The sequence below is a fragment of the Dermacentor albipictus genome, chromosome 6 (genome assembly GCF_038994185.2).
Source record: "Dermacentor albipictus isolate Rhodes 1998 colony chromosome 6, USDA_Dalb.pri_finalv2, whole genome shotgun sequence".
Taxonomy (NCBI): Eukaryota; Metazoa; Arthropoda; class Arachnida; order Ixodida; family Ixodidae; genus Dermacentor; species Dermacentor albipictus.
Window position 1 is genome coordinate 100,149,630 of NC_091826.1, and position 22,260 is coordinate 100,171,889.

The window sequence follows — 22,260 nt, forward strand, 5'->3', positions numbered from 1 at the left end:
GCTGCCTACCACCAGCATACGAATGGTATTACGAAGCGTCTGTGATAGGACCCTCACCGACATGCTACCAATGTACGTCGATGTTGAGTACAAGACCTGAGATGCGGTCCGACCGTACGTAGCGTTCGCTTACAGCACAACGGTGCGAGATACAGCGCAGATCTCGCCATTCAAGCTGCTTTACGGAAGGAACCCGACGACGACTCTCGACACCATGCTGCCGGACGTCGCTGATGTAGAGACGAACCTATCTCCAGCGTGCCTAAGAAGCCCGACAGCTCGCCCGCCTGCGGATCAAGAAGTAGCAGGGGACTGAATGCCGACACTTCATCCTTCAACGACGCTAGGTTATGTACCAGCCTTGCGACCGTGTTTGTATTTGGACCCCAATGAACCGAGAAGGGCTTAGCGAGAAGCTTTTATGCGGCTATTTTTGACCCGACAACATCGTCCGACGCATTGGTGCACTCGACTATCACATCGATGCCACTTATGGCCTGAAATAGTCCATGTTGGGGGACTTAAGCCGTTCTCTTAGCGTTAATGAACTCTGGGACTTTGCGGAGCGGAACTCTGGACATTCTATTTTTGGACTGTTACATTGGTCTTTGTTTCTTTGTTGTTTTCTCACTTTTGTTTAATAAGCGTCCTTTTGTGTTTCACTCTCCTATGTTTGTAGGATGGGGATGGTATTTTTAAGAGGGGGGTTTTGACACGCGTACTAGTTTATCTTTATGCAGTGACCATGGTTCACCGCCGCATAGTACAGGACGCGCCTGCATGTATCGGAAGTTTCTCGAGAGTTATTGATGGTTCTATCTGCTCTCTCTTGTCACCGAACCTTGTGTAATCCAATTTCATGGAATGACGCGAATGCTGGAGAAGTTTCTGGAATGCATGCGGACACCAGCGATTACTCCGAAACCTTCAATTACTGATGTTTAACTGGATGCCCTTGACCCGCTGGTGAGATTTTCGACGATCGCCGAACATGTCGCCGCGGCGCCGCTCCTTGAGTGTAGCCTGTGTTTCAGGGCACGGGTACGCCCAATATGAGTGAGTTTCACCATTTGCAGTTTTCCTATTGTGTACGTCACTATCACCACCGTGTGGCAATACCAGCTGATCCTTCATGCGTGCGCTGACTGTAGCGGCATGGCCACCAGCGGAGATCAGTTTCGCGAGAATATCTACACCTCGAAGGGCAGCATTGGTATGCCTTCGCAAACAAACGCGTCCGGCAATTTGCTTGCGTATTAACACGTCACGATTCTGACGGAATATTTCTATTGGCGGTGAATGTCTAACAACTAAACACGACTGACTACCACGAAGATGAGCGAAAGAGCCAAATAAACACTGTCGCTTGAAAAAAAATGTTGCTGATAAAGCGAAACCTTGAAAGAAATTGAAAGAAATTGCAAGCTCCTCCGACGGTGTTTCAGCGGTAAGCGCGGTCGACGTGCGGGCGCAATGCGTTTTGATACCGGAAGCAACTTCTCCTTTGCAGCTGGAACATGCATCAGTTTGACATGCACCCATGTTTGCGCCATGTGTCGGCCGTTCAGTATGAAGGCTAAAGACCAACTGCCTGACGAAGTCCGTACACCCATTGACACACATTGCACGAGATACATCGCCATGAATGCGTTGATACCTTGTAACACAGGAATGATTGCTATTTATTATCCTTGTATCTATAGACTTGGGGATTCGCAGCGCTCTTGTAATGAGGAACGGCGACAACCGCTTTCGGGCGTCACACCTTGAAGCTGCAAGAGTTGAGACCGTGTCGTGTCAACGTTACGCGCACGAACGCTTGCGCGCACAATGCTCCCATCGCTCACGATGCGCACAAACACAGGAAGGATTAGCCCTACGCTCACTTCGCTCCTTTGCCCAGCGACTGCAGTGGGATGGCGTGTGCCATTCGGCTTTGTCATTTTCGTAGGTAAGCGCACGGCACTCTTCTCCCAACCTCCTCACCAGCCACACGTGAAGGACACATGCGCCGCCATCGATACCGCGACAGCAGGACAGCGACGTAACAGCGCCAACTGCGGGAACACAGTTCATGTGTTCGCATATATTCGGTCGAAAATAGGAATTGCAACTGAGAAGTGATTATTATTCATGTACGTCTTTCATTTTGTGCGTGGAAGTTCGTAATCGTTTTCACGAGACTATAGACAGGGATTATGGGTTTGGGACATTACAAAGAACCAGTTGAGGTTAAGAACACTTGCGAGGTTAGTAAAAAAATATATGTTCGAGTAATTTTCAGCTGCTGGTTAAAGGAACAGAAGGGTATTTTGGAGGTCAATGTTTCTTCCCAATATTACTGCATAATTTCTCATTTGATATGCAAATATAAGTGCGGACGTGTCCGTTGACTGGATTCGCCACCAACGTCCGCTCACGTAATATGCAGCAAAGGTAAGAGCTCAGTAATCAAGATCCTTCCGGTGGTACCTATCGCTTTCAGGGGCTCATCACAACCAGTGAAACTGCAAATGTTAACGCCACTGAACCAATGGTTCAACGCCAGGTTGCCACGAGGGCCGTTCATCATGAATTCACTCTACAAGTAGCACCATTTAAAGCAGATGCGGAACTATCTCCTCGTAAGGCAACAAACGAGCTCACAACCCTGGCTGAATCTACAGGATTGATCATCTCCCAGTCTGCTGACGGCGAGTGCTTTCCAAACGACGGATACAATCCCAGACTCGACATTTACATGGCCTTTGCAGATCCGTTCAACGTGGGCAAGAGATACCTAAAGCCTGTACCTGTAAGCATGGATTTTGAAGCGCTCATAGAAGAATATTTATACAGGCAGTTCAAGTTTAAGCACCCATTTAAAATCCTAGTATTTTTCGCCACCACAAAGTTCGTTGCCGCTGTTTGAAGAATGAACAGAAAGATATGGCTCCGGACCACCTTCTATTCACCACTTCAAATGCACGAAAAATGCACTTTTGAAACACTTATTCGACCAATTTTACCGATATTCATTGCACTGAGGAGAGGAAGCGAAATTCTAGTCATTCTACAAAAACTGATGTCTGGCTTCACATGTTTTCAGTGCGGCCAATAATTGGCGTCTTCCAAAGCATTCGAATAGTGTTAAACATTCAAATTATTTACCTGGACCGAAAACACACATCGCGTTTGGTAAACAGCGCCGGTTATTCTCATGCGAAAATATTTCATAGTACTTTACTATTTACATGAAACAGGAACTATGATTGCGAACGTTTTCCGATAGTCCTGCTCGCAAATTAGCGGTGTATTACAAATCGGTGAGCAAGACATTATATTGGTATACTTTTGATTATCCGCATTGTCGAATAGTAACGTGCAAATTTTTCGTATTTCATGCGCTTTATTTCGGGATTGGCAAAAAACTTTTATGCAGCACGTATAGAGGATTGGAACGCTGGATCGGGTGTTATTTACTATCGCCGACTGCTCTCTCAGTAATACTTTTGCTCTGAATATTATATGGAACGAGGTGATTAATAAGAAATAATGATTTATGCGTAATAGAATAGCATGACTTGCTGCTAGCCAGAGCAAACACAGTCACTTTGGTCATGTCCTTCTACGTGGCATTTGGGCATTTGCATATTTTTAAAAAGTGGCGCAAATTAGGAGGAATTCATGGTATTTTTCATGGTTTTTTGTTGATTGTTCATAAACACTGCCATCTGAAACGCGTTTGGTCCTGAAAGCATAATAAATAAAAATAAATGAATACATAGGTTATGCCCATCAATCCCTAGATCATAAATATAAGACTGACACTTCGCACACTCGATAGGTGCAGGAACGCCTTGCGTTCGGTGTAGAACGCATGGAAACGCCTGCACGGAACGTTGCAGGAAGTCATTTTTATTTCTTTTAAGCATACTGCAGCCCCGTAGGAACTGTTGCCGGAGTGGGTACGTACAAAGGACAAAATGAGAGTAATATATAAATATATAAACAGAGAAAACCTATCAAAACTATACAAGTTCAGCAAAATAAATCGTGTAAACACGAGCTTTCTGTCGCTAAATGTAGACACATTGTTATCGAGAGGCACACAACGAGTAACGCCGCCTAAAAGCCTTCGAGTTCAATCGTCCGGAGAAGGAAGCTGAACACGAAGGTGTTGCTTGCAGTATCAGTATAATGGAAAATTTATCGTTAATTCGAGTTCACAATTATTTAATAAACGTTGACAAGCTGTTTGCAAGGCGATAGAAATAATTGAAGATACATTGTAATGTTTCTAAAGACTGGGTACCCAATGTTGTCCTCTGCGTTACACCGTGTCAATGGCAGTATTCATGAGCCGTCGCGAGAACATCTGAACATCTTAACATGTACACCTCCCGGAATGCCTTGTTCTCGTCACCCGCAAGAAAAAAATTATTGGGTAGTTCACTATTTCCTGAAGAAACTACTTAGCAGAAAAAAAATATCAGCTACAGTACACACCTTTAGGAGAACGCAGAAGATTATTGTGTAACTACCGAAATAAGCCATAGAAATTCATTTCTTTCCGAACGAATAATTGTTTTTTTTTTCATTATGAACGCTTACATGCTCTCGTACACGCACACTTGTATTCTAGAAAGTTTTTACCTCACGTATTTGCCCTTTTTTATTATTGTTGCTCGCTTGCTGGCATCACCGATCCCTTTGTACAGAGGTGGCTGTAGCGAGTGCTACTGTCCACCGCTCCGTTGTACCGCTTTTAGCCACTAAGTCTTCCATCTATTTGACAAATATATCTGTTTGCATCACATTGTAGAGTAAGTGAACTAGCATTTATTCGTTCCGCAGATTATGTACAAAACGAAGCGCTTCACCGGAACTGTCCGAGAAACATTTATTCTTGATGAAGCCCTGGGAAACAACACCATCGTTTCCATCATCCGTGAATCCGCTGGAAGTTACTCCCTCATGGCCTGGCTTGTGGACCCCTTGGGAAAGAGGTGTCACAACTGTGAGGAAGTTGAAAGCGACGGCGAAAAATCACTCACCATACCAAGCCCGGCAATGGTACGGCTTTACCGTAGAAACCAGTATTGATAGAATATGCGGATTACTTTTCTTCGGATATATTTTTTTTACAAGTCATCGCTCATCACTTGCCAATCGTGGTAATACTGTAGGCGCAGTGCCCTTTGGAAAGTGAATAAGTGTTGTACAGTTAAAAGAAGAAGACCGATAGAAATTTTAATGTCCCATTCGAGGTTCGAGTACCATTTCAGTTCAGACATGCCTGTTTGAATTTCTTACTTAAACTAAGCTCCCAGTTTGTTTAGCGTCTCTCACACTGTTCTGAGTGTAAACATGAATGCAGAACTTATGTTATACTCCACAACCCGGAAAGCTTGATATAGCTCAAGGAAGCCTAGATTTCGCTCTCGCACATGCTAACGGGAAGTTCACAGCAACACAAATTGTCAGAGTCTATCAGGTTTGAAAACGTTACCTGTAGTGAAGAAGGGGTACGCCATAGTAGGCAACGCCGCCTGTGCTGAGAGTCCGTGTCCTGCTCCGACGGTCGGCCCAACCATCAGTGGCTAATAAACACCTTTAGAAATGATGGAGTTCGTTTCGGCCTACAGCGCCAATCCTGGAACTTCGGTCCCGTGCCCTACGCTCAATCATGCCTGAAGACACATCGCAGCAAACGCCCACTCCTCAATCCCAGTCAGGGCCTCCTCAGTCGGTCATGTGCTGCGATGTACCTCGCCACAGGGACCTTGCAGTTTCAGCGGCGCGGACGAAACGGAGGCCGACAACTGGCTCACGACATATGATAGGTTAGGAGCCAACATCAAATGTGACGAGCCCGCCAAGCTGTGCTACGTGCCCTTCTCTCTCGCGGGTGCATCTGGAAACAACCCCGAGGCTGATCTTGCTATCCGTACTTATTCAAGACCTCTTTAGTGGCTGTGTTTGGTCGCCCTGCTGTGCGTAAACTGCGAGCAGAATCGCGTTAGCAAGAGCATGAACCGCAGCCGGGTGAATCATTTACCGGTTACATTGAAGATGTACTGGGCTTTGCAAAGTCAATGCGACGATGTCGTAGTTCGTCTAAATCAAGAATGCCGTGTAGGCGATGGCGAACAAAGCATAGAACATATTACTTGCCAAGAATCTTCAGTCAGTGACAGACATCGTCACTATATGCAAATGCTACGAGGAGCTACGCAGGCAGCGCTCGTTGGCACGTTGCCCGTCTTCGCTCGACGACCTCGTTGCTGGTTTGGATACCATCTCCGACCAGTCAGCGTTGTTTGTTGAAATGAACGCGTGCGTTCGGGCGGAAGTTGCACGCCAGCTCTCCTTGATGTCCTTGGTTTAGCGGCCGCATCTACAATAGCCTGCATCGCATCTTATGTATCCGCTCCATCGCACGATCGAGCAGGAAGTCGCCGACATCTCGGCAGACCATCGCCAGCATCTTGTTCCGGCTGTTCCACTAGGGTACGCGGACATCGTTTTGCCGCCACAACAGGTCTCTGCGGCTGCACCACTCAGCTACGCTGATGTCGTCGCGAGCACCCAACTATTCCCTCCAAGTATGCTCCTCTGTTATGCCGAGTTCGTGCCTAGGACTGGTCTGCAGCCCCGCATGCAGTATTGTCAGTAGCTGCCCCGCACAATGCGTTCTGTGACATGGATGGGACCTGCCCCGGCAGCGTACTTAGAATTGCTAGTACGTACAGCGGGGCGTGCCACTTGCGGTGACGACGGACCTTTGCGCGCATGCACGACTATGAACCCGTGCGGAAAAGGAAATGTGAGGATTTTACGTCATTGGAAGAGTTTCTTAGAGCACCTTATATGCGTTTGTCCTTAGGCGTGCCGGCAGAAGTCGCGGTGCGTGGCAGTGCTCAACTTAGCGTAACAAGTTGGTGGCTGGGCGTAATTATATTTATTCAATCCTATCTTTCATTACTTGTAACAACGTGTCATTATTTCGCATTATTGGTAGCGCCTCCAGGACATGAAAGCGGAAACGGGGAAACCAAAGCTATAACCCGCACTACTCTGTTAGTTGGGACTCGCCCAGTCCTCCGCGTGCTAGGGGTGTATAAGATCGGCTGTCGGTTATCGCGGACAGCCAATTCTTTATGCGAACACATGCTGGCACGCTTGGGTCTCCGCGGCATTCACCCACGGACCTCACTGCTTCCAGCTTTGATACCCCCGCTAGCCCTTGGGTGCTCTGGAGATCCTGCACCGCCTACTTTATTGTAACTTCAGGTACTCTCCTTAGGTCTCCATTTGCTAGGTGCAGTGCTTCTAAAGAATCCAATCTATTTTCGCGATGAAAAAAAACGGAGCCGCTAATTATACAACACCAGTAAAATCTTGCCCCTTCAGACACAGCGATCATCAAGTGGGGCGTCTGAGCCCACTGCCTCACCGCACCGGCCCCCAGCGGTAGAGCCTAAACAAAGTGGACCACACTCCGCAATGCCGGCATGTCTAGGGGACAAACGACTACAACATGCGCTAAGAAAACACCTCCATAGCGCCTAGGCAGACTCATATATTCAAGGAGCAAACGCTCCCAGATATCTCTCTCGCGCCCACTCTTACTCGCGCCTGCGCACAAACGGCTGGCGATCCCTCAAATGAACGTCTCCGCCGAGGGCTGCGCCCTCCGACATTGCATCTGAGATTCAAGTTTGTATATGCTGCGACGCGGGGCTTCCGCCACAGTGAACGCGATGCAGCAGTGGGCAGTGACACCCATTTGGTGATAGAAGTGCGCATCACTTGAAATGTGGTACATCCGAGGCACGTGAAAAAACTTGAAACGCTTCAAGAAACGGTTGTGCAACGTTAGGTAAGGATTGCGTGCAGGCCTTTGACAGCACCACGTCTCGCTGCCCAAAGCTTTGTCACTCCATTTTCAACGATGCTCAAGAAGGATTCATGCAGAACGTGGACACGCGCCACATCAAAAAGGAAGAAAACGGTGGCCCCATTTGATCAAGGAGCCACGAAGTAGCCGATTCCTTAGAGCGAGCTTCTTTAAAAGGTCCTTTGATGTGTGTGCTGCCGGCAACAGCCCACATCACTGCACCCAAATATAGACAGTTTTCTTTGACCTAAGACAAAAAAGGGTTATAATTAGTGAAATCTACAGGTTTCACTTATCTAAATTATTCTTAGAACCGACAATGCTATCCTAACCAGCAATTCTAAGTATCATTTACAAATCTACCGTAGCCGTATTGCAACACATGCAGATATGTGGTCTGGCGGTGCCCCTTTTATGCTACCTCTGCAATGCATCTGAATCCATCGATCATGTTTATTATCACGTTGGCAATTATTTGCTCATCGAAAACGATGTCTAGAAATTCCGCTTTGAAATCTTAAGACTGCCTTTAAGCACTAATGTTATTCTCTCCCTTGGAGCAACGGTATTAGTATACAGCCACCGGAAAGTTTGCCTAGGCATATTTCAATTTTTGTGTGACGCAAGAAGACTGGCATATTATTTGTTAGTCTCCATATTTGATTTATTTCATCTTCATATTAGAAATTTCTAAAAGTAAAAACACGTTCACAGGTAAAATATTATTATTCAAAACCTAACCTGTTCATTTTTATGTATATCCATTACTTTATGTGTTTCAGTATTAAGTTCTTGTTACTTTTCCTGTCAAGGCAAGGCAGACTTTTATAATAAACACTACATTATCGCATTCATTATTAGTTTATTTCCCATTTTACCTGACATGGTTGCTCAGTGGTCATGATGTTAGGCAGCTGATCACGAGGTCACGGGATCGAATGCCGGCCACAGCGGCCGCATTTTGATGCAGGCGAAAACACTTGTGCACTTCGATTTAGGTGCAGGTTAAATAACACCAGGTGGTCGAAGTTTCCGGAGTCCTCCAATTCGGCTTGCCTAATAATCACAGAGAGGTTTTGGCGCGTAGAATACAATCATTATTTTTTTTCATTTTAGATAATTCATTTATTTTCTTCTTTTGCGTTAGGTATTTATTAACGAATTTATTTTATTTTTCATTCATTTTACTACCGGATTCGTCGCCTATCCCCCTTAAGAGGTTTGTGCCATTAAATGCGGCTTCATCACCGGCATCATCCGCATGTGTTCAGGCCACAGCAATAAGAACGACATGGCAAGTTTTTGTTGCACTTTAAAGTGCATATTTCCGAGAACGCTAGTACGATCAGGTAAGACTTAGCGTCGCATACGTTATGCGGAGCGCGCACTCATCCAAAATATTTCGACCGCCCGCGGAGTGACTAAGTGCATGCCACGCAGAATGAGAAGCGCGCATATATTTGCACAAGTGCGTGCATAAGCCTTCAAACCATGCTTCAAAGCATAAGCCCTTCCCCGCTGCCACGCGCCAGGCTTAGCTCTGACGCCCGATTTTTCGTGGCACAAGATTTTCTTATACCCGCTATGCGTGAACGAAAAGCGCGTGGCCAAAACGTAATTGTCTCGTCTCTTATTGGAATAAAGCTCAGAGCAAGCATGGAACTCTACTAAAACACCGAGCTTGTTACGGTCCTTCTGTTACGAAAAGTAACTTACCAGTTCTGATGGCTTCAGCGCATGGCTTTTGTGAAATGCGGCGAAGCATTCAGTGTAATGCTGTGATACAAGTGAGAATTTACGCGCCTACGCAGTGTAAAAAACGTCTTATTATAAAAACTGTAAACTTCCCTTGGCCACGCTTCTGGCCTTTGTTATCCCAGGTGCTCTTCTGAGGCCTCCAAGCTGAATCCTACAGTGAGTCGCAGCAGAAGGAAGGAGAGAATTTGCGTGCCTACTAAGTGTATGCAACATGTTATAAAAACTAGAAACGCCACTTGGCCACGGTTGTAGTCTATATTATTATCTCAGATGCGCACCTGAGGCTTCCGTCTGCCGGTATTTTTTTTTCTCTTCGTATACAATTTCACCGCAATACCTAGACGTATAGAGAAGAAGAGTTTTAAAGCACGTTCACCATCATAAAATGCCCAAAAGGCCTCCCGCTCGCCCAAGAAAAGCAAGAAGAATACCTACTGCATCACAAATGACGCAAAAGTTTGTCAATAAAATGTAAACGGAAACAAAAGCTTACTCTTCAGAAATCATCCCTCATATTGTATATATACGAACATGTTTAGGTTTTTTATTGGCATTGTATGGATACAATTTTTTGAAACCACTGCTTATTCGAACCAGGCATATAATCTGAAAAAAGTGCAAAAATGCCGTATTGCCTTTGGTTAAGAGCTCAAGCGTAAATACTTGAACGACATCTGGTACGCTAACGAGAGACCTCAAAGAAACCACCTGACAAAACAAAGCAAGTGTAGATGTTATCAACTTGATGACAGTATAGTTGTTCTACACTTCCTATTATAACTGGGAGATCATTCAACTAGCCTAGGAGAAACAGTGTACTTACTGGGAAGCACTTCTTAATTAGCTCTTAATTCTCAAGACGTGCTTAAGTAAGCTTGAGTTTATTATATGTGCGTGAAGGAGTGGGGTAATTGAAAATGCTTTTATATAAACCTGTAACGTTGCAGAGCGTCGTCCTCACGAGCAACAGTATACTTGAACGCTGTTATTTTGCCATCAAGCCTGTTTGATGATTTAGAGCATAAAAAGACGTATACAAATACATGCAAGAAGAAACGCATTTCAAGATGGTGAATGTGCTTCAGAAAGCTTCTCCACAAATACTCATGTGCACAGCGTTGACATTGTATACCAAGCGAAAAGAAAAATAGCGGCAGTCTATGCGCTCAAGTGGGCCTCTGATTTAACAATAGACTACAGCCTTGACCCAGTGGGGTTTCCAGTTTTTATAACAAATTCTCCATTTGCTTCACTGCAACTCAGCGTAGCTTCAGCCTGGGGGCCTCAGGTGAGCACCTGCGATAACAATAAAGACTAGAAACGTGGCCTAGTGAGGTTTAACATTATTATAATAACACGTTTAACACTGCGTATGCGCGCAAATTCTCACTCGTTTTGCTGCAATACACTGAATGCTTTGCTGCATTACATTAGTGCTGTGCGTTGAAGCCATTAAAAATTACCATTTTCTTTGAACTTTTCCTAAGAATCGAAGCAAGCTCGGTGTTTTATTAGTTCCCCGCTTGGTCTACGTTTTATTCCAATAAGAGACGAGACCAGTACGTTTTGGCCACGCGGTCTTCCTTCACGCATAGCCGGTATAAAAAATATCCCACAAAGAATCAGGGGTCAGAGTTAAGCCGTGCGCGCTGCTTAACTCTGGTTTGAAGGATGCTTTAAGGGCTTATGGACGCACCTCTGCAAATATATGCGCGCTTCTCATTCCGCGTGGCATGCATTCAGTCACACTGGGTGGCGTCGAAATATTTTGAACAAGTGCACGATCCGCCTAACGCTTGCGGCATTAAGTATTACCTGATCGTACTAGCGTTCTCAGAACCATGCACTCTGGACTGCAAAACACCTGCCTGGCTTGTTTTTTTTTTTTCCTTTGTACTTGCACTGTACCAGTTTTAGAAGAAACACTTAGCGCGTCGTCCTTATTGCTGTGGCCTCAGCACATGGCTCCACGATCATGCCGCCGGCGTCTTCTTCCTTATAGATATGGCGCGTGTCCACGTTCCGCAAGAATGCTTTTTAAGCGTCGTTATAAACGGAGCGTCGCGGATTTCGGCAGCGAAGCATGGTGTTGTCAGAGGCACACAGGCCTGCCTATATGTTGTCGCCTCCCTGACAGTCCTGCTCATTTTACTCTCAAGTCTAACAATATCCTGATCCACTTAGTGAATAAGTACTCGAATGCATACATTTTGTTCTTTGGAGATTTCAACTATGCAAAACTTGACTGGTTTTCTGTGCAACTACGTTCAAACCCAGTGGGTGCTAAGGACTTACTTGACGTTTGCCTTAACTTTAACTCAATGCAATTAGTAACTAAACCAACACGCGTAAGATAGGCTAATCAGAACATTTTTGATCTTTACTAAACACTCATCCCGTAGATCTGTCAACCACTACCTACCCCCGCGACATCAGTGATTATAACGTAATCCCTGTCACCGTCCCATTATTCCCAGCTTACGCCGTTCTTACGAAAACGTCATCAGCCGCTATGACAAACGCAATTAGGCTGCAATAATTCAAGAAGTACCCAACTTTTATGAAATATTCGAATCAAGTTTTTATTCGCGCTCTGTGGAAAACAACTCATCGCTCTTTCAGAATAAACTTAACGCCCTATCAGCGAAGTACATTGTAACTATAACCGTTCGCACTTACCGACATCAGCCATGGTTTAGCAAAAGGCTTAAAACTTTCGGAAACACAAGGAAACGTCTTTTTCGATCCAAAAGAATAAAATTAAACCCTGATGTCTGGAAAAGCTACTACGAGTCTCGACGTGTCTACTTGGACACTATCCACAGACATGAACACTCGTTTTATGATACCGACCTTCACCACATAACTGATAACCCGAAAAAAGTTTGGCAGATCATTAATCCCCACACAGCCAGTACTATCAGCATCCCCGACCAAATGGGTGATCCTTTATCAGACGCTGACTGCGCTAACGTTTGTAACACAATATTTTCTTCAGTTTTCACCATGTAATCCGATACGCCCATTCAATGCATTTCTGCTCCTCCCATGGCAGAATTGGCGGCCATAATTTTTTAAATAAACGGTACCTGCAGCCGAACAGAAGACCTCAACATGCCATCGTCTGCTCGCCCAGACAAAATCACTTTAAAACTTAAAAAAAAACTTTAAAACTAAAAAACACTTTAAAACTAAAAAAAACTTTAAAACGAGTTCCTATTACCTGATTTGTACACCGGAACGACCTTGCGAACTTTCAATTCGATGGTTAGGTTACCAGTTGTTAATGACTGGGAAAACAGCAAGGTTAAAAAAGAAACAGAAAGATATCTGTTTCTTTTTTAACCTTGCTGTTTTCCCAGTCATTAACAACTGGTAACCTAACCATCGAATTGAAAGTTCGCAAGGTCGTTCCGGTGTACAAATCAGGTAATAGGAAATCGCCTCTAAACTACTGCCTGATTTCCATAACAAGCCTCCCTTGCAAAATCGTAGAACATGTCATTTTCTCACAATTAATGGACTTTATCGAATCAAACGTTTTTTTTTCTTTCATAACAGCACCATTTGCAAGGCATGTTTTGTGAAAACCAGTTGGCCATCTCTCTTCATGATGTGCATTCAAACCTCGACACTAATACACAGACGGACGCAATTTTCCTCGATTTCGCAAAAGCCATTGTCAAAGTAGCTCATAAACACCTGCTTCTAAAACTTTCACAGCTGAATATTCACCCTAACATTATAAGATAGCGAAATGAATGTGTTACTAATCGCTCTCAGTGTGGGTGAATCAATAATAGTATTTCTAACCCGCTTCCTGTAACATCAGGCGTTCCACAGGGCTCTGTGGTAGGGCCCCTCCTGTTCATAATATATATTAATGATCTACCACCTAATGTCTCAAGTCACATCCGCGTATTTTTTGACGATTCTGTTGTCTACCGCACCATAACTAACATCAGTGACCAAGTATTGCTTCAGAACGACCCGAACAATATTCAAAATTGGTGCGATGACTGGCTAATGCTACTAAATCTTTCTAAATGCAAAGCAATGTCAGTAACCCACCATCAAAATCCTCTCGTATTCCCTTATGTAATAGAAAATAACCGTATTGAACCAGTTAAATCTTTCTAATTCTTAGGAATTACTGTTTCTCACGACCTTGACAGGTGTTCACATGTGAATAACGTTATAACATTTGCCAACAGAGAGCTCGGTTTTTTAACACTATTTGCGAAAAGCTCCTCCCCACGTAAAACCACTAGCATATAAATCGTTCATCCGACCTAAACTTGAATACGCTTCTGACGTGTGAGATTTATTAACGCCCTTGAAGCCGTACAGAATCGCACAGCTCGGTTCATTCACTGAGCATACTTTTACATAAGCGCATCATACTTAAAAGCAGACTCCCGTTTACCAACTCATTTGTATCACTGAGCACGTGCTGGCGGGCCAGTTGCTTATGCATGATTACAAAAGAAGGTGCGAAATAAAATAACAGACGAAGGAAGGAGACACAAGACAACCACGCAGGCGCACTAACGACTGAATGTTTTATTTCTTGACAAAGGAATATATAGCTGCTGTCAAGGATCATACAACAAAAAGAAAAAGGGCCATCATCTGCATCGCACAAGGAAGCCACGATGCAGAACGCCTTTCGTGATAACAATGTCTGTCTTGTTGCGGTGTCGTGGCCACCCGATTGCTGCAAGCGTCTTCGTTCCGTGGCTTTGTACTTGTGGCGTCGTTTGCTCTTAGGTGGTGATATTGACTCGAACCCTGGTCCGATGACAAAGGCGCAGGAGGAGAAGCTTGACTTAAGCTATCTTCGGCTGGTCGCTTCCATCCCCCGAAGCAGAGTCGGGCAGATCCGGCGTTCCCCGAGCTCAGAGGTAGAGGACGAGCGCGCAAGCCAAACGTGCGACTCGCTCTCGGAGGAGGCAATGGCAGATGCTAAACCACGTGACTACTAGCAACGTCCGATGTTTCGCTTATCGAAAGCTCTCGGCGCTGCCGGGAAAACCGGCGGACGCGCCGGCGGAACGAGCGTTCGTCGCAGTGGCCTAGGTTGCCTAGGTTACGGTGGGCCGTCGCCAACAGCAGCAGCGCGGCTTTGCGATGACGTTTCAATTTCGACGACTGCTCTGACGACAGGGCTCGCAGCGCCTCAGAGCGCTCGAAGGTGGAGGAGAGCAATCGAGAAGAACCAGCCGAACGCAGGGCGGGCACCCTCTTTCAACCAGCCGAAGACAACGCCGCTTGCGAGAGCGCGCTCAGAAACGACCAGTCGAAGACGGCATTAGTGTGCGATGCAATTAGGCGTCTCGAGACAAATAACGCGAGCCTTCTAGAATCTGTAAATAAAGTTCTAGAAATGTATAGCATCCTTAAGAATGACTTAGACGCGCTAACTAAACGCGTCAATGACCTTGAATCTGAATGTGTAATTATGCCTCCAACGCAAGTTCCAGAAATCTGTGACAGCAACGTTCGCAAAATCCAAGAGAAAATTGATGACCTCAAAAACCGTTCACGATGATCGAATGCACTGTTTTTTGGCATTGCTGACAATGACCATTCAGAAACGTGGGACAGTACCGAGGCTATAGTTCGAGAATTTTGTAAAAATAAACTTGGGTTTCAGTACAGTCTATTGCCAGGGCCCACCGCCTGGGTCGGTTCTCAGCCGAGGAAAATCGGCCAATAATAGCTAAATTCTACAATGAAAAAGAAATCGAGACTCTGCTCAGCAATGACAGCAAGCTGAAGGAAACAGATTTCAAGATAACACGGGTCGACTCTGTTGCCGTGCGCGAGAAGCGCCGAATGCTTTGGCAGTTCTCGAAGTCAATAAAAAAGGAGGGCGATCATCCCCGCCTTGCTTTCACCAAGCTCATTCTAAATAATGACGCTTACGTGTAGGGCACGGATGCTAACTGCGCAGTCCGTTTACAAACATCTGGAAATGTTGCGCCAGAGGTAGAGGGCGGCGCCCACGGAAGTGCTGACAAATGACCCAATCATTCTCCTGCCTCAGCTCAAGTAATCAACCCTTCTTTGCCGTCAGTTCATAAGCCTTGCCATATTACCGCATTAACTTTCCTCTATACAAATACCAGAAGTATCCTCTCTAAAGCTGTTCCCATTTCCTCGCCTACCGATTCATGCTCTGCATCCTTAATCGCGTTCACGGAAACGTGGCTTACGGACAATGTTCCCGACGACAGCATTTTTGTTACCGAAGTGACATTTAACATATTTTGCTGCGACAGGTCAAGTCGGAGAGGCGGTGGTCTTCTGTTGGCAATAAAAAAAGAATTATCATGTGTACCCATCATAATTTCTACGTTTCTTGAATGTGTATGGGTGTTGTTAAACGGTAGCAGTACTGACATACTTTTTGGTGTTTTTTATAGCCCCCTGATATGGGAAGTGCTTTTGTTGAAGAGTTCCATCGCATTTTGAGTGAAGTGTGTAACCGATTTCCAAATTGTGTGTTATTAATATTTGGGTGTTTTAATTGTCCACGCATCAATTGGACAACTCTATCTGTCACGGAGAGTGAAAGAGAATCGAATGGATTTCTTCAGTCATGTGTAGATTTTTCGTTATCCCAACTTATCATGCAACCCACACGGCGCACTGCCACATGCTCCAGTGTTCTTGACCTAATCCTTACTAATATCCCTGACATTTGCGCCAACATTAGTCACCTGGATGGGCTCTCGGATCATGACGTCATTACTGGGAACATTGTTTGTCGGCATAACAGTAAGAAGATCATTGAAAAAAAAATTAAATGCTATAGCAGAGCTAGCTTTGATCGTATGAATGCACAATTATCTCTTTTTTCAGACCAGTTTCTTAATGACTTTTTGTCCCGTACAGTTGAAGAAAACTGGGTCGCGTTCAAAAATGTGTTTAGTGACGTCGCTAACAAATACATACCGTCCATAACAATCAGGAGTAGGAGCTCTACGCTATGGTTCAACAAGCAACTTCGGCGTCTAAACAACAGAAAAAAGCGATTGTACAGGCAATCCCAGAAATCCAGTCTTGCACCATCGTGGCTTAAATACAAACAGTGCGACAAAGAATACCAAGAGTTACTTAAATCCAGCCGTCGTCACTTTTTCAACCACGGCCTGTCATCTATGCTGACTAACAATCCTCGTAAATTTTGGCAAGTAATGAATCCAAGCAATCACCCCAATGTTGTGCTTACCGATTCCACAGGCGCCACTGTTCCCGAGTCAAAGTGTGCTAAAATAATAATGTATTCTCGTCTGTGTTCACTCGCGAAGACGTCACTTCATGCCCAAACATAGGTACACTTTCCGATATCATCGTGCCGCATATAAATATTACCGAGTCCGGTATCATATCACTACCTAATAATCGTAAGATATCTGCATCTGACCACATTGGGTTCAACAACAGGTTGCTTAAAAGTACATCACGAAGCACTTCGGGAATCTCGTGCGCTCTTTTTTCACAGTCATTGTCATCCGGCCAAATTCCTAATGACTGGCGTACAGCCAAGCTCATACCAATTTTTAAGTCTGCGATCGCTCATCACCGCTTAACTACCGGCCTATTTCATTAACTAGCACCGTTTGCAAACTACTCGAACATATACATTCTCAAATCACAAAATACTTAGAAGAACATAACATAATCTTCAAATACCAGCACGGCTTTCGCAAGGGATATTCATGCGATTGGCAACTTGCAGGGTTTACTAATGACTTCCTTTCATGTATTGACGCTGGAAACCAAGCCGACGCGTTATTCTTAGATTTTTCCAAAGCTTTTGACCGCGTTCCTCAGCACAGGCTACTACTATAACTCAAATATTTCAACATTGACGCATAAGTCATTGCATGGATAAAAGATTTCTTGTCATTTCGAACTCAATTCACAAACGTTAATCATTGTAACTCCCCTTTTATTCCTGTCACGTCCGGCGTTCCACAAGGGAGCGTGCTCGGCCATTTGCTTTTTCTAATTCATATTACTGACTTGCCTAACTACATGTCGTCCAGAGTAAGACTGTTCGCCGATGACTGCGTAATTTACCGTATCATTTCTACTGACACTTACCCTCAAGCATTGGAGTCAGACCTCAACGCAATAAATACATGGTGTTCAGACTGGCAAATGACACTAAATCATACTAAAACGAAGTGAATGTCATTTACGCACTCCCCTTCCCGTATTCCAACTTCATACTTTAAAGGTAACAATGTTGTCGAACTTACTACCACGTACAAGTACTTGGGAATCAACTTGCAATGGGATCTAACATGGCATCATCACATCAACGTTACTCTTGCATCTGCTAACCGTACTTTCGGAATCATGCAACACAGACTAAAGCAAGCGCGTTCACACCCAAAGAAACTCGCGTACACCACGTTAATCAGGCCTAAAATTGAATATGCATGTGCCATCTGGCACCCGAGCCCAGACGACATTATACGTAAGATTGAATCCCTGCAAAGCCGTGCTGCTCGCTTCATTTTTTCAGATTTTCCTCCGTACTCCAGTGTCACATCTTCAAAAATTCGTGCCGAACTGCCTTCGCTATCACTACGACGGAAACACGCCCGCCTATCTCTCTTTCACAAACTTTATCATCACGATCGTTTGCGCGACGACTTCTTTCAATCGCCCCCTGTCATTTTTCCTCGCCGTGATCACCCCTGCAAAGTCAAACGCCCAGCTTGCCACTCAGCCCATTACGCACAATCATTCATCCCCAAAACCATAGCTGACTGGAATAACCTACCATCTGATATTGCCACTGAAGTTAACACCGATCAATTTCATCAAATGCTGTGGACTCATTTCAGAGTTTGACGTCTCTGTGCGTCTTTGGTGTTAGCTATTTTTTTTTCAGGGCAAATTTAATACCTTTGAATCTTGTTTGACATCGTATTGCAGTTTTTTTCTCTTTTTGTGTTATCCTTGAATCCCCGGTGTTTCAATTTTCACACTTCATTCTTATCTTTATTCGAACTTTAATCCACTTCCAATATTCGTGTATGCGTATTTTGTGGTGTTCTTACTATGTTTGCTGAATTTTTTATTCTTACTATTTTTTTGCATATTATTAGTGTGTTTCGTGTGCTCCCCTATGTAATACCCTCTCCAAGAAGGCCTTAGGGTATTTGAATAAATAAGTAAATAAATATACTTCTAAGCGACAATCCCAAGATACATCAGTTCCTTCGTCGAAAGAGAAACTGAGGCTTCACTGATACAGTCATCACCACGCTTCTTGATCTCAAGCGCTTCCAATATCTCCCTTGTCTGTTGATAATCAGCAATGTTCAAAACACAGGTTCTATCACAATCGGGAATGCACTTGTGAGCCTTACAATGCGAACTTACATGACCGGAGAGATGGTTTTTCATCTTATATTGGTGCTTATGCAATATGTCATTCAGACATCGGCCTGTTTGGCCTACATATGATGAACCACGCGACAAGAGAACCGAATAACCTAGTTTCCTTACACATCCGACATGTTTCTTCCCATGTTTTTACGCACACCTGTTTATTTTCAGTTTTATTTTCAGTATTTCAGTATTATTTTCAGTTAGCAGTGTCAGAGTTCAAAACAGCCTTGCATACTCTAACCATGACTCACGAGCTTCCGGCAGATAACTATTTCAGATTTGTACGTTTAGAGTTCACTTTCTTATCGTGTCTTGTTTGCTGGCAGTTCAAGCCAAGGGCTAGCAACCCCATCCTCTCCTACCATTCAGCTCATTCAAAAGCAATATAAAGAAGCATCATTCAATGATGTCTAACCAATGCACTTAACAAGTCATGTGTGCATCGGCTGCAAAGCAGTTTTCGTTGTCAGATCAGCCGCCTCAAAGAGGCAAGTTATCCTCACCATGTGATCGTATCTGTTGCAGAAGAAATGCTCAGACAGCTCAGGCAACCTAACGTTGTAAACCAGGGTCGAGCACGCCTTTCTGAAAGCAGGCGTGCTATCATTGCATATGTTCACGGCATATCTCACAATCGAAAAAAGCAGGTAAAAGAGCTGGTGTTCGGGTTTCATTTTCCGCTCCGAAACGTCTTGGTTTGATGTGTGCCAAGGTGAACGCAGGGCATCGGGAAATTAACTGGCGTGCGCAAAAAAAACAAGGGCAGAAACATGACGGGTGTGTAAAGAAAGTAGCTTATTCGGTTCCCTTTTCGTATGGTTCATCATATGTAGGCCAAACTGGCAGATTTCTGAATGAGAGATTGCATGAGCATCGATATGAGATCGAAACCAGCTCTCCGGTCATATAAGTGTGCATTGTAATGCTGAGAAGTGCATTCCAGATTTTGATAGAACCTGTGTTTTAAACAGACCTGATGATCAACTGACAAGGGAGATATTGGTAGCGCTTGAGATCAAGAAGCGTGGTGATTATTGTATCAGTGAAGCCTCAGTTTCTCTTTCGACAAAGAAACTGCCTTATCATGGGATTGGCACTCCGAGGTTATTCTGTATCGTGGCTTCCTTGTGCGATGCAGATGACGGCCCTGGTTCTACTTGTTGTTTTGATCCTTGTTAGCAGCTATACATTTCTTTTGTCGAGAAATAAAACACTCAATGGTTAGTGAGCCTACATGGTTGTCTCGTGTCTCCTTCCTTCGTCTGTTGTTTTATTGGCGCCTTCTTTTGTAATCTTTCGTAGCGCCGTCACATCGCCAGCTTATAAATATTTCACTTTTTTATTTAGAGTCCGCTCGCCATCGCACCATACATTTCACCGCCGGGACAAACATCACATCGTACTGGTCAATCATGAAGTGTCGCCCGCCCCAAATCACGCACTGTCACCTTTTCGCCCTCATTTTTCACTCGTGTAGTTGTAGACTGGAACGACGTACCTTACGACATCGCTGCCATCACCTGTTCATCTGCATTTACTGAAGTGTCAGCGATTCTCTCACCCTCATTAACATCGTTTTAACTATTGTTGCAATCTCACCCCTTATGTAATGACCCGGGTGGGGTCTTTAAGGAAATAAAGAAAGAAAAAGAAACCCTTGCGCAACCTTTCACATGCGTTTCTTGAAGCATTTGACGTTGCTTCGCGTGCCTCGAATACACCACAATGCATGTGATGCGTGCTCTTATCACCAAATTGGTGTCAGTGCCTACTGCTGCATCGCGTTCACCGCGGCGGCAACCCAGCGTCGGAGCGTAAGCGAACTTAAATCTTGGCGGAGGCCGCGGTCCTGGGTGCTGCCATGCAAGCAGAAGTGGTTTGTAGCGAGAGCCAATAGGCGCACAGGGAGATGTCCGCATACCCGGCCCGGCAAGCCGGTGACGTACTCCCGACATTCGGTCCTTGCGTGCGGCAACACCGATACCATCGCAAGTTGTTGTAGTTGTGTGCAGCCACCTGGCGCTCCACCACCCGTGTTCAGCCAGTTCAACTGTCCATATTACGACCCCCCTTCGGATATGTCGCCGACATTGCGCCCGACGAACACTATCCGCCGTTCACCTTCTCCACACCGTCGCTTATAGTCATCAATGCTACCACGCCCCGTAACTTGTGAGGAGGAGAAAAGTAATCGTCGCAGTCCGAGATGTATGGACAGCGACACCATCGAAATGTGAAAGTCCTCAACCTGTTCTCTCCAACGTAATCGAAGTGTTTGTTAACGCTGTTGATGCATCTGCGCTGATGAGCACAAGAGTCGCCGCATGTGTTAAGAGCGCTAAGCTTTACCCCTTCGGAAAGTCACGACCCGCCTTTCTTGACTGTCCCTCCGTACAACCAGTGCTAAGGGCCAAAACATGGTCAATCTGCTCGTCCGTTACGCCCTTGCCCGCCCGCTTGCTGAAGCCCAAAAGACGGATGGTGTCGCAAAAGTCGATCCACGTCCAGTCCGCATGCGCAATCCTATAGCTGGCAACTGTTGGGCGGGGCAAAGGTGTTCAACGTTGGCAACTGCTTTTGACAGTAGACATATCTTCCTTTACGTAGAGGAGGCGCTGCAGCAGACGACACTCGCATATTTTTGCAGATGTGATTTCACATTTCCGCGCCACGGTGAAAATGCCACTCTACGCTGCCACATTCTGTTCTGAAGCGGCATGTGTTGCATTGGCACCACGTCATCCTTCTTCAAAACACTTCACAGTCATGTTATCTGGGCCAACTTTTACAGATGTATTGCAATCGCATCATGTCACAACATGCAAAGTATTCTCGGGTGGTTACTTCCAGTGCGCGCTGCCTTGGCTGGTTGATCAACACCTCTCGAATTATCCAACCTGCTGCGTTCTACGTCACGCGAATGTGATAGTCACGCCGGAGGTGATTCGTCAGAAATTGCCGTGTTTGCCGCGATGGCACAGTTTCTGCAGTGCTAGTGACAGCTTGCAAGAATACGGAACACAATCACATGGGTCGCAGAATACAGCTGCGTAGGTCGCCAAGACACCCCTCTTTACCACTGAGCACGTGTGTGAGGCTCCGAGTACAGCTTGATGGTATGCTTGCATTTGCTTGCTCGTGTTATTTTTTCATTCTGCACTTGGATCATGAAATGCCTTTTCTTTTTTTTTACATGTATAAAG

At 45.1% G+C, this 22,260-nt stretch overlaps 1 protein-coding gene across 12 annotated transcripts in view; it reads left to right on the forward strand.

Annotated features, from left to right (window-relative positions):
* LOC135913650 (calcium-activated chloride channel regulator 1-like) overlaps positions 1–22,260 on the forward strand; it is a 164,190-nt gene that overhangs the window by 101,323 nt on the left and 40,607 nt on the right. For 10 of the 12 annotated variants that reach the window (XM_070541101.1, XM_070541102.1, XM_070541103.1 and 7 more), the window contains 2 exons: positions 2,486–2,794; positions 4,837–5,055. The exons of 1 other annotated variant lie outside the window; for it this stretch is intronic. In XM_070541101.1, coding sequence (XP_070397202.1) covers positions 2,486–2,794; positions 4,837–5,055 — 528 coding nt within the window. The remainder of the gene's footprint in view (positions 1–2,485; positions 2,795–4,836; positions 5,056–22,260) is intronic. One more of the 12 variants, XM_070541108.1, reaches the window with a different exon arrangement.